This window comes from Schistocerca americana, chromosome 8, assembly GCF_021461395.2.
Source record: "Schistocerca americana isolate TAMUIC-IGC-003095 chromosome 8, iqSchAmer2.1, whole genome shotgun sequence".
Classification (NCBI taxonomy): domain Eukaryota; kingdom Metazoa; phylum Arthropoda; class Insecta; order Orthoptera; family Acrididae; genus Schistocerca; species Schistocerca americana.
Window position 1 is genome coordinate 158,453,708 of NC_060126.1, and position 13,236 is coordinate 158,466,943.

The window sequence follows — 13,236 nt, forward strand, 5'->3', positions numbered from 1 at the left end:
AAACAATATTAGCATCTGAAAGTAAACAAAAAAGTGAAATGCTACATTAGGTATTGAGAACTTATGCAGTTTTATTTCACTGATTTCAAAATCAAGTTAAGTGAACAATGAAATTGACAATATGACCTTACTGCTGGTCCTTTGTCAGTCGAATGTTGTATTCCTTTGTTCCTGGCTACTTATTCAGTTGGGATGAAGGCTGTCACTACTGTAACTGTCTTCTACCTTGGATGGGGGGCCAAGAGGGGCGGGGGATGGGGGCGGGGGTTTGCCAACTGTTGTAACTGGTCCACAACATACTGGATGTTAGCAAAAGAATGGAGTTGATGTCTCAGGTGGTGCTTCACATGTTCTGTTAGGAACAGGCTGATTGATCTTGCTGCCCTAGGAAATACTTCAACATCTTGAAGGAATCATCAAGACGCATAACATATGCGAATGAGCATTCTCATGTAGAAAGTTAGTACGAGGATGTTGTCTCATGAGAAGTAACACACAAAGACAGAGGATATCTGTGAAATACTGCTTTACTGTCAGAGTTAATTGGAATTACTTCCCAGGTATGGCATCATTCCACAGACTGCCACCTGTGTTGTATTAATGGTATTCTGCTCATTCAGTAACCAAACTTCTGTGAACCATCAGTCAATAGTGGAGATGACATGGTATGTTGTAATGAGTCAATTACTTGTATCCAGTTGGTTGGTGTAGTTTTGTTTAAACCATAAGTAGCAAATCCTCCTGTTATATGTTCAGACAATAATTCAGCAATGCTTTGACAGTACATGTATTCTCCCTAACATTCCCATTCAGTCTGACAGTGGGGTGCCTTCACACCCAAAGTCCCCACATGTCTGCACAATTCAGCCTTCTGGTCACATGCAGGTGGACAATGACACCTCTTTCGAATTCTATCAAGTGCTGCTAATATTGTTCCATGGAAGCACATGTGATTCTCTTTAGTCCCCCAGAATGATTACCAACCATCTGTTTCACTGCATGTCGATTATATACCTTGTCAGACCTGGGAACTTGGATCATATTGTGACAACATTAATGTAATCTGGTGGCCATTCTAGCCATTACAGCTGATAGCAACTCATAGTCATGTACATGCCTGCAGTTGGTATGTACATGTATAGAATTGCATATACATTGGTCCATTCATTCCAGAGGCTTAACATTTTTGGCAATGTTCTTTTTAATGCAATCTTGTATATTCATTTTCTCACACCAGTCATCTGTAGTGATCTCTCTACAGCAGTGGTTCCCAACTTTTCTTAGACATTTATCCCTGAGTGCAGTCAGACATTAGGTAGTACCCCCCCACCCTCTGCTGCCCCTCCCCCACATTATCACCAACTTTCAGACCTAACTAAACTATAGAATGAAATACTTTTCTTGGAATACTTTTATTTTTAAAATGATGAAAGATGAATGAAATTTGGTTTGCGTGTGGGTGTATTAGAATGAATGATGAAGGAATTAGTGGTGCGTCACAAGTGCTAACCTCAACTCGTTCTCAGGTAAGAAAGCTAACTATTCACAGTGATGGTTGACACTTATTACAAAACATACTTCCCAAGCATTACGCTTCTCCATAGTGACACTTGCTTAACCTGCATACTGCAACCCCATTTAAAATCAAATATGTTCAGATGTGTGCACTATACTTACTGTTTGTAATCACTTGATTGCTGCAGTCCTTGCTTCTGAACTGGCAGAAACTGGATGACTTCAGGTTGTTAATGCTTTGTGTCTAACCACTCTGCTAATAATAATAATAACACTGTGTACAGCAGATGGTAGCCCTTATAAAGTTACTGCTGTGTCATGTTGTCAATTAATTCATTTATCTGTCTCGAAGTGAATAATGAAGCAATTTCTGGACTGCTTCTGCAACTTGGAGAAGAAACTTTCTTGAGATATTGGGCATTTGTTACGTATATCTCCCACTTTTATCATCAGTGATATACTTGACAAAGCACTATTATTTGTGTAGTGGGTGGCCTGTGAGAGGAATCTGTAACCTCCACCACATTAATACCACACACTGAGAACAAGTAATTATTGATAACTTATATAATCAATAATTGTGATAACAGTAATGATATTTTGAAAATAATTTAGCTTTGTTACTAAGACAGAATCAAAATGTTTATTTTTATCCCTCAGAAAATTTCAATGCTCTGCTGTTCGCAGTGTGGGCTCAGCAGGCAGAGACTGTGGTCATGTGAGTGTAAAGTATGTTTGTGAGAGTGTTTGTGTGTATGTTGTCTATTTCCAATGCAGCTATTTTTGGCTGAAAACTCGCTACCTCACAGTCTTTTTATTGTGCCCAACAGTGACTCAGCATCTCCACTACATAGTGAGTAACAACTATCCTATTCATAATTGTTACTTAAAAATATAATGTATTTCAAGAACCTTCCAGAAATGATGAATACTAAATAACAATGTCTGGTGGTCAAGTTTAAACTGATGGGCATATGACACCAGCCAGCAACACTAACCACTATGCCTCACAGCATGCACCACTGCTTGCGGCATTGCTCCCTTTTCTGGAGAAACAGTGACTTGTTGTTTCAAAAGTTCTCATTGGAGCCAACTAAAGCATTCTGGATCTAGATCTTCTAACTTGTCCTCTATGTGATGTTTCTGACAGATCCTTGCATTCTGGTCATGCTGTTACATCCTCTTCACTTTTGATGAGCATCGAAGGTAGCATCACCCATTGAGGCTTCATGATCATCTAGTGACGGACTGTAGCAGGGCTCTATACGGAGGGCATGGATGACATCTTTGTTCTTTTGTCTTCTTGATGAAGGGTCATAATCCTTGACTTTGTGTGATTTCCAAAAAGCAGTGAAGAACACAATATGGCCCAAAATAGTGATTTAGTGGCTTTTCCAGTGGTCCCACTTTCTGTGCAGGTATAAGAATCCATACCACGTTTCCCAGACTGTATCTCACTGGCCAGTGATTGGCATTGTATTACTCTTGGTCAAACTCCTGGCCTTCCAGAGTCCATATGTGAGCCACACGCCTTTCTTCTTCAGCACTGATGATTAGGTGTTTCATGTAATCATCCTGAACATTGTTCAGCTGATACAGGTATTGTGTATCCATTGTCATTTCAGCATTAGAACTGTGAAGCAAAAAGAATGGTGTGAATCCTGTAGTGTCTTACTTCACAGCATTGTATGTGAATGTCCTCCCAGTCTTTCTGTTTGACATCAATGTATGTTGAGAGCACATCTGCCAACATCTTATTAAAACTTTCTGTGCATCCATTTGTCTGTGTATGATGAGCAGTTGTCATCCTGTGAGTGATGTCATGTTGTGAAATTACCTCTGTCACTAGTCTTGACTGGAAAACATTTTCACCATCAGAGATCATTACTTTGGATGCTCTTTGCTTCAAAGTGATATCTTCTATGAGGGATTCTGTAAATTTCAGAGCTACGGCTATCAACACAGCTTTAGTGACACTATAGCAGATGAAGTAATAAGTGCAGACTATTACCTTCAATTCCAGTTTGTTGACTTCAGGACTGTCCGCAATAGATCAATTCTGATTCAGTGGATTGATGCTGTTGCAGGTGGAATTGATACTAGATGTTCTAGATTGGTTGTGGTATGTACTTCTGTCATTGGCATTCCTTACATTGGTTCAAATAGTGTCTAATTCACGGGAAGAACCTGCGCAGTGATATCTGCATCTGATTCTGTCTAAAGTTGTCACAAATCTGAGGTGACAAGATTCCAGAGCACCAAGGGAATACTTTAGGATAGCTGGCCATAGATGAGATGGAATGCACCCATTTCTGCAACATTGGACCATAGTTCCACTTAACAGTGCTCTGTTTATTAATTGGAATTCTCCTCTGGTTAGTCCTCTTCATTCAAGGCTTTTATGGTTTTCAGCAGTGCTAGATATTCCCTCTGTTCAGTAGCTATGTCATTTAATGCAGTGATGACTGTGATATCATCCAATTATTGTGTTCTACCAAAGGATTCCTTGAAAGGCAGTTAGCATCTTTGTGTTTGAATCTAGTTTTGTATACCACTGTGATGTCGTACTCCTTAAGCCTCACTTCCCATGTCTCCAGTCTACCCAAGAGATTCTTCAGGCTAGTCATCCAGCATAGAGAACAGTGAATGGTTTACCAAATAAATATGGACAGGACTTTTTGATGGTCTGAAAATCTGCAAGATACTCTTACTTGGTTAAAGAATAGTTTATCTCAGAATCGGAGAGTACTCTGCGAGCATAAGATAACACTTTTTCTGCACCTTCTTGAATTTGAACTAGAACTGCACCTATCCCGTAATCACTAGCATCATTGTGAAGTTCTGCCCCAACATTCTCATCATACAATGCTAGTACTGAGAAAGAAGTCAGTGCCTCCTTAAGAACAAGGAAAGAGCTTTCTTGCATCTTGTTCCAGGGAAAATTGGCAGCTCCCTGCATTACCTCTTGCAAGGGATGTGTCTTGGAACATCTGCGCACTCCACAAAAAATTTTCACAACACAAGTGTGCTGAATAACCAAAAAACCTGTAACTGTTGTTATTTTCCTCTGTATTGGGGTTGACTCCATCACCATTCATTATATGCCAGAAGTATTCATTTCTTGGGTGGCAAAAAGGCCCTTTTTCAGATTTAGGTGGAGGCTTGCAGTCTAATATGCTTCAAGGCAGTTGTCAGGCATTTTACATGTTCTTGGCAACTTATATGGATGAATATTAATGATACTTAGTTCAAAAGTTCTGCACCAATGCTCCATGATGCACATGCAGTCAGTGTTTGCACCATTCGTTGTTTCAAGTTCTAATGATTTATTTCTAAGGCACTGAATGTTTAGGCTTAAAATCTGCAAGCGACTAGGGTGAGAACTGGTTACAGTTTTATTTAGGTTTTGTGCTGCCATATTGGTTCCCGTGTCTTGGTGAGATACCAAAAATCCTTGAGAAGGACAGGTTTCCTGCAACCCTCGGGATGTACCTGTACATTGGTCTGTGGTGAGTTTCTTGTTGCTGCAGTTGGTGTTGCTGCTAATGTACTTAATAATGCCATTTCTGTTGTTGTTGCTGTTGTTGTTGTTGATGGTGATACTATTTCTGACACTTCAAATGTTGGTTCTGCCACTATTTCCGTGTTTTCTTGGTTTTTCTTGTTTTCATTTAAAATAATGTTTGGATGATGAGGAACTGTAGCTCTCTTGTCATTGAAATCACGGTCCACTGTTCTTTCTGTTAACACTTTGTCTTTTTTTACATGCTTTGCTGGTGCTGATGATGGTTCTAATGCTTTTACCTGTTTTTTAAGTGTTTTCGTTATGGAGTCTGGCGATGGCGATGAAATTATCATTTTGGTTTTGAATTTATTTTGGTGCTTTATTATTTCCTTGGTTATCAGGTTTGCCAGGTATTCATTCCCCAAGCCATTCAAGTGAAGTCCATGTTGTGTGTGGAATCTATGTCCAATATTGCTTATATAAACACATTTCACATTTTTAAAATGTCTGCAGCTTTTTGCAAACTGATTGTTGGCACTTTTTGTTTCCGTATTAACACATAACCATTTTACAAGATCATAGCGATGCAGAATATTCACCATTACTACATTTGTTGTGAGTGACATTTCTCATAAACTGTTTAAGATTGTGCATTGCACTCGCTGTTTCATTTTTGTAGACGTTGTTTGTGCCTCCCTGAAGTACAGAAAAGTCTCTTTCGTGCAGATTTTTTACCTCTGCAAATGCAGTCATTTTTTTAATTTCACTAAATGGGGCTCTCAGTTTCACTATGCCACAGAAATATGTTTTAGTTGTTTCTTTTACCTTACTTGCAAGTCCATGACCATGGCTGTCTGAAAGCACAAGCAGTTTCCTGTTATTGAAGTTCACAATGTGGGAATCGTATTGTTTTACCAAAAAATTCGGCACAATTTTTGTTCGGCACATTTACATTGACCTCATTCACACTTGTTTGTGTCAATAAATTTTCTTCTCCTACCTTACTCACAGAGCCTTTTTGCTTTTCCCATCATTCATGCAAACTGTATGTTGTATTTTCACCATTGGCAGTTGAAAATACTTGAAATGTGTTTTCGTGCACGAAGCTTGTGTAACTTTCACAGCTTTTCCGATTTTGCACGTTGGTCTTGCTGTTATTGCACTTCACATTAGACCACTTTTCAGTAATGGATGATCTGTCTTGCTGTTATGCATTCATTCAGTTTCGTAATTTTATCCTTACAATTTTCACGTGATTTCTTTTTCACGGCAAAATTTACGTTTCTCTGGAAGGACACTTACTTAACTTTTAATCTATTTGCCATCTTGCAACACTATATCCCAATCTGTATTACTTGCCCTGAACTCTGGAGATGGAAACTTTGCCCTCCAACATATGCTCACATCCTGACATCATCCTGAACTAAAGCTTTATTAACAACATACACTCACCCGCCTCTCTGTTTTCATTATTACTTATTTCTTTTTTGGTAGGTTGGAATTTAAATAGTTGCAACACTACTGTGGAGACACTATGCAATTGAATCTGCTATTGTCACTGATAGCACACTTTGTTGGCATATCTACCTTACCTCCGAGCAAATGGACTCACCTGTCCCACATCGCTGGTGGTGCACAATAGAGGGACACAGTCACTTGTGAGCAAGCAGTCTAACATAACAATGTCGTGCTATGTTTCTGAAACAGGAACAACATATTTGGATCAAGACTGAATGTGCCAGGGGCTGTACAGCATGACAGTGTCATTGAGGTCTTCAAGAAGCATGTGGGGAATTGGCATTGCCATACAAAACAGTGGCACATTGGGTAAAAGCCTTCAACGAAGGTTGGCAAACTGTGGCAGACATGCATCGAGCAGGTCATCCTAGCATCTCTGAAGAAGAGGTGTGTGCTGTTGCTGCATTAGTGGACAGTAATTGGCGCCATGCAATTCATGAGCTCGCCCACAAAACAGGATTAGCACATAAAACTGTGCTTCACATCCTGAAGGAATGCCTGGGCATGCAAAAAATTGTATCATGATGGGTTCTGTATGACTTGACAGAAATGCAGAAATGGATGCATTACGACGCTGATCAGACGCTCTTGGAGTGCTATGAGCATGAATGATGAATGGTGTCATTATGGGTCGCCAGGAAAGTCAAAAGTGCATCAGAGCCCAGTATGGTGAAAGTTATGGTGATTCTTGTATAAAACTGTGATGGTGTTATCCTAACGCATTACGTTCCTCAATGGCAGACCATCAGTGCACAGTATTACTGTTCATTTTTGGAGCATCATCCATGACCAGCTTTGCGAAAGAAGCAGCGACACTTTCTGCACAACCCACCCGTCATTTGGCACGAGAATGCACAGGAGCATACAGCGCAAGCTGTGGCTGCTCTGTTTGGTCAATGGGACTGGGAAGTACTGTATCATCCACTATACTCCCCAAACCTTAGTCCTTGTGACTTTGATTTGATTCCAAAGATGCAGGAACCACTTCGTGGCATTCGCTTCAGAACTGTTTCAGAGATTCGACAGGCAGCAGACCACTCCATTCGCACTATCAAGAGAACAGGGTCTGCTAACAGTTTACTATGGCTTCCACATCACTAGCAATGGATTCTACATGATGCTGATGACTACTTTGAAGAACAGTAACAGGTGCAAACATGTAACTCTTTTGTATTGGTTGTGAGTAAATAGTTACCACTATTTAAGTTCCAACAATCGTATTTATTAAACTCTACTAACATAGATTCCCCACCATCACCACCTCTCTCCATTCATTACTGTTTTTATTTATTGCCTCTTATTACTCTCATTCTCATTTTTTACTATTTCCTGTTCATTCTCCTCCCCTTCCCCCTCTCTCTCCCAGTCTTTGGTTTTTTCCATATATCCTTTTTCTCCTAATTCTTATTTACTCTTGTCATTTAATTTCTCTTCTTCTTAAACAACCTGAAGTTTTCACTCTGTCCTTGTCATTTCTGAGCTAAAGTTGACACAGTGCTTACAGAGGTGCTGTCTTTGACCTCCCACCCTTTCTGACGTCTTCATCTTCGTCTCCCCTCATCCTCACAACAGATGACTCTCTTTCATCCTGGGATCAGAGTTACCTCACCTTCCTTTCTAAACTTTGACGGGCTACCCTTCCCTACCTGAGGAAGGAACAAACAATTCCAAAAGTCAGGACCTCTGCCCTTTGAACGTAGTTACTGACCACCTGTCCTGCCTCATAATTTTATTGTTTTCTCTTCTTTAGATTGTTCCTAGTGTAAAGTTGCATGAGTTGCTGGATGATGTGCTATTCCTACATTTTGCATTATATCAGAATGATTGAAAACTTTCCATACATGCTAGAAAGACTTAATTGCTCCAGACATTGGGAATCAATTCTAAAGATATCTCTGAAGGAGGTTTTTCTGACAGGAAAATGCTGATTATCACAACTAACATGACCGGCCAACAACAGGATGAGGTACTCCATGCAGAGAGGAACAGAAACAAGTCCCATCAGATTTAATGTGAACACTCTGGGTTTAAAAGAAAGCAAAGTTCTCTGATATTTGTTTTCTTTGTGTATTTCAGGCAGGTGATCCAGAAGAAATGCGAGCAATAGACAATGTATTTTGTTCTGGAAAGACAAGTGACTGCCCACTACTAATAGGATCTGTGAAGTCAAATCTTGGACATTCAGAACCAGTTTCTGGATTTGTTTCCATTGCCAAGGTTATCCTCAGTATGGAATCAGGAATAATACCAGCAAATGCACATTATAAAAAACCACGTGCAGGGGTAGCAGCACTGGAAGAAGGTAGAGTAAAGGTGAGCTTCATTAGAAAAATTATTCCAAAACAGTTTATAGTGAAATGTCTCTTTATAGAATCATTTTACATTAGCAAAATTTTACATGTTTAGAATTACTGAGCTGTGATCATTATTTTATTCACATGATCATAATTACTTTTAGGAGAGTGAAACAAATAACTGATATTGCTGATGACTAAAAAAGACACAGTAAGCCTTATGAAGAGGGAGGGAGATCTCTGTTAACTCTTAACCAGTACAATACTGCTCTTGAATCCATGAATAGTTCATTTGCAGTGTTTGCTGTTTCTAGAAATGCAGGGTTGTAAATACATATTGCCTTTCACTGTATGCTCATTTTCAGGCATTATATTGTTAGTGATTTATCACTGTCTACTTTTCAAGACTACAGCTTAGAGTGCATTTCTTGAGCTCATAAGTATATAATATGCTGAAATGCTAAATAAAATAATCTCAAGCTACAGTTTTATTAGAGGTGAGTTTTGGGCACCAAGTACTTTCACCTGTTGCATCTTGCATAGGTTATTATTTATATATATATGCTTCATAATACTGGTGTTGTGACTCGCCAATCTTTCAAAGTGCCGCCACGCAGTTACGCGCGTCCTCTACATGCGGCACTGTCTGCCAGCCATGCAGCAGCAGCGCCACCTAAGCGGCCAGCCAGCCAGCAGCCGCTAGACTTGGACTCAGTTATGATTTGACTGTTAAAGTGTACACACATCTTACTCTGTTTACTTGATCTGTGACTTTCATGTATTGCGTCTTCCTTGAAATATATTTGTTCAACTTGAAGTTATTACAATTGGCGATGAGGTAGTGATTTTTCTTTTCCATTGTTGACCCTCATGTTTCCATGGCTACTTTAGAGCAACTATTGCAAGGTCTCATAGAACAGCAAACGCTTCTCACAAATGCAATTCGTGATTTCGTCGCGGCATCAAATGCGGGGCGTCTCTCGTCATCGTCTCTACCTACATTTACTCCTAACGATGAGATGGTGGCAGACTGGTCTGATTACGAAAAACGTCTTCGACAGCACTTCTTGGAATTTCATGTCGCAGATGAACAAACATGTAAGTCTCTGTTCCTTTCATGGATTTCACCTCAAATGTATCGGTTGTTGTCACAATTGGCTCCTTTGAAAGATCCTGCATCTTTGTCCTTTGCTGAAATGTGCTCACTTCTGTCCATCTATTTTCAAAAGCAAATGCATGTGGTAGCCTCTCATGTTGCCTTTTATCATGGTCAAAAACAACCGAATCAATCCTATCACCCTTGGGCTGCTGAACTTCACGGCCTCAGTAGAAAGTGTAAATTTGTTACTGAAGTTCACAAAGAATCCTACGCCGATTCCATAGTATGGGATGCTATTATCCGATCGGCGCCTGACAAAGAAGTTAGGCAACGTGCCCTTCAAGTGGCAAATCTGACTCTAGATGAAGTCCTATCCATCGCTCAGTCTTTTGAAATTTCTTGTGCTGCTGGAGCACAAATAGAGGCATGGGGCAACGTTGGGGAAATACAACCTCTGTGCGATGTTGACGATGAGTGTGGCGTGTCCCCGCTGGCTGACGTGGCCGCAGTATGCTCCCAGGCACAGCCTCGGCCTAACTGTGAACAAACCTCTAAGAAACTGCAGCAAAACCCATGGCAACTTCCTTCATGTCCATGGTGTTTTACGAAACATTCACGAGAAGATTGTCCACAATGTTGGACCATGTGTCACAAATGCAAAAAAAAAGGGTCATGTGCCATCCGTTTGCAAATCTGACCACATACATGATGTTCATGAACATGATGCTGATTCTGATTCTGTGTTGTCTGTCACTTGAACTTCTTCCCTTTCAGGGAAGTTATTCCTCACTGTCCAGATACTTGGTCAGGATGTTCGTATGCAGGTGGATACTGGTTCTGCTGCCACTATCATCAATTCTCAGAAGTATCTTTGGTTGGGTTCTCCAATCCTGTCACTTGTCACTAGGCAATTATGGGCTTACAATAAACAGAATATTTCTCTCTTGGGACAATTTGATGCTGAGGTATCTTACAAATCTGTCGTTCGCACTGTTCTCATATTTGTGGTCGACCATAGTAAAGCGGAGAATCTTTTTGGTTTCGATGCCTTTCGCATTTTTGGGTTCTCCATAGATGACTCTGTCAATAGCGTCTCTGATGCTATTCTTTATGCTCAATTGGATTCCTTGTCGCCGACATTTTCGTCCTGGGTTAGGCCATGCAAATGACTTTGAAGCTCATATCACACTCAAGCACACTGCTCGGCCTAAGTTTTTTCGGGCTCGGCCCATTCCTGTGGCCCTTCGTGATCAGGTCAAACGGGAGCTGGATCGTCGCACTGCTTCAGGGGTCTTGCTTCCTGTCACTTCCAGTGAGTGGTCCTCTCCTGTTGTTGTCGTTGCTAAGCCAGATGGTGATATTCGTCTCTGGGGTGATTTCAAAGTCACTGTAAATGCTCAATGCCTTATTGAAACTTACCCTATGCCTCAACCTGAAGAATTGTTCACTAAACTTGCTGGAGGCCAGTATTTTTCAAAACTTGACCTGTCAGAAGTTTATCATCAACTTCCTCTCAGCGCTGCTTCCCGGAAGTTTCTGGTCCTTAACATGCCTTTCGGCCTCTATCAATACCAACGATTGCCATTCGGGGCTGCCAGCGCCCCTGCTCTCTTTCAGCGATTCTTGGAACAATTATTACTCACTTTCCCTGGGTGTATAAATTACCAGGACGACATTGTTGTCTCTGGCTCCACCACTGAAGAACATCTTCAGAATCTCCGCACACTTTTTCATGTCTTACAGACTGCCGGTCTTAAGTGTAATCTTCAGAAACCAAAATTTTTTCAGGCATCTATCACGTACTTAGGGTTTCAACTCTCTCGGGATGGTATTCGTCCGCTTCAGCAAATTGTCGCTGCGATCGATGCCCTTCCTCGCCCTACATCTGTTAAGGAACTGCAGGCCTTCTTGGGGAAAATAGCATACTATCACAAGTTTTTACCATCTGCTGCTTTGGTGGCTCAGCCGTTGCATCGCCTGTTGCATAAAAACGTGTCTTTTCACTGGTTCGTGTCATGCGATGCGGCTTTCCAGAAATTGAAGACTATGCTGAAACAGGCCCTGTGCCTGGCTACTTATCAACCTGGCCAACATCTTGTTCTTGGCATGGACGCCTCTCAATACGGGGTCAGTGCAGTCCTTGCGCACCGTTTTTCTGATGGTTCTGAACAACCCATTGCTTATGCCTCCACGCTCATGGATGCCCAACAAAAGTATTCTCAAAAGCTTTGGCCATTATTTATGCTCTTCATAAGTTTGGTGTTTTTCTCTATGGCTCAAAATTTCATCTTGTTACGGATCACAAACCACTTGTTTCCTTGTTTCATCCATCAACGTCACTTCCCGACAAGGCTGCACACTGCCTCCAGCGTTGGTCTCTTTACTTGTCTCGTTTCAATTATGAGATTCATTTCCAGCCGACGGCTCAACATGCGAATGCTGATGCACTGTCTCACCTTCCCATGGGTCCTGATCTGGCATTCGACAGGGACGAACTTTTGTGTTTCCACCTGGATGTTGCCGAGCAGCGGGTTGTGGCCCAGTTCCCCATCACCGGGGACCAGCTGGCGGCTGCTACAGGTTCTGACCCTACCCTCTCCCGAGTTTTACGCTGTATTCAGAAGGGTTGGCCAGATCGTCCGTCTCCTAAGATTTCTGATCCGTTGCGGAACTAATACACTTTGCGTTACCACCTCATGACTAGGAATGGTGTTATCCTCCTTTCCACCGTAAATGCTACGCCGCGTATTGTGATACCTGCATCTTTGCGTGGTTCAGTCTTGCGCCTCCTTCATCAAGGGCACTGGGGTGTCTCTCACACAAAATCTCTGGCGCACCGTCATGTGTACTGGCCCGGCATCGACTCTGAAATCGCACACATGGTCGCTGCCTGTGGCCCTTGTGCGTCACAGGCCGCCGCCGCGAAGTCATCTTTGTCACCGTTGCCTTTGCCTAAGAAGCCCTGGGAGCGTATTCATTCTGACTTCATGGGACCATTTTTAGGTACTTATTGGCTTCTCTTAATTGACACCCACTCTAACTTTCCTTTCATTGTCCGTTGCACGTCGCCTACCACCGCGGCAACCACCAATGCTCTAGCTCGCATTTTCTCTTTGGAAGGCCTTCCCTCTACTCTTGTTAATGGTGCGCAATTTGCCTCTTATGATTTTGCGGATTTTTGTGTCCGCCATGGCGTCATGCATGTCACGGCCCCTCCATTCCATCCACAGTCAAATGGTGAGGCTGAACGACTGGTCCCCACATTTAAGGCTCAGATGAGGAAACTCCTGACTTCTGCTGCTGAT

The 13,236-nt window shown here is 41.7% G+C and overlaps 1 protein-coding gene across 2 annotated transcripts in view; it reads left to right on the forward strand.

The window, feature by feature from the left end:
• The window catches only part of LOC124545218 (fatty acid synthase-like), a 435,708-nt gene that overhangs the window by 80,332 nt on the left and 342,140 nt on the right, over positions 1-13,236 (forward strand). For both annotated transcript variants that reach the window (XM_047124086.1, XM_047124089.1), the window contains exon 7: positions 8,615-8,851. In XM_047124086.1, coding sequence (XP_046980042.1) covers positions 8,615-8,851 — 237 coding nt within the window. The remainder of the gene's footprint in view (positions 1-8,614; positions 8,852-13,236) is intronic.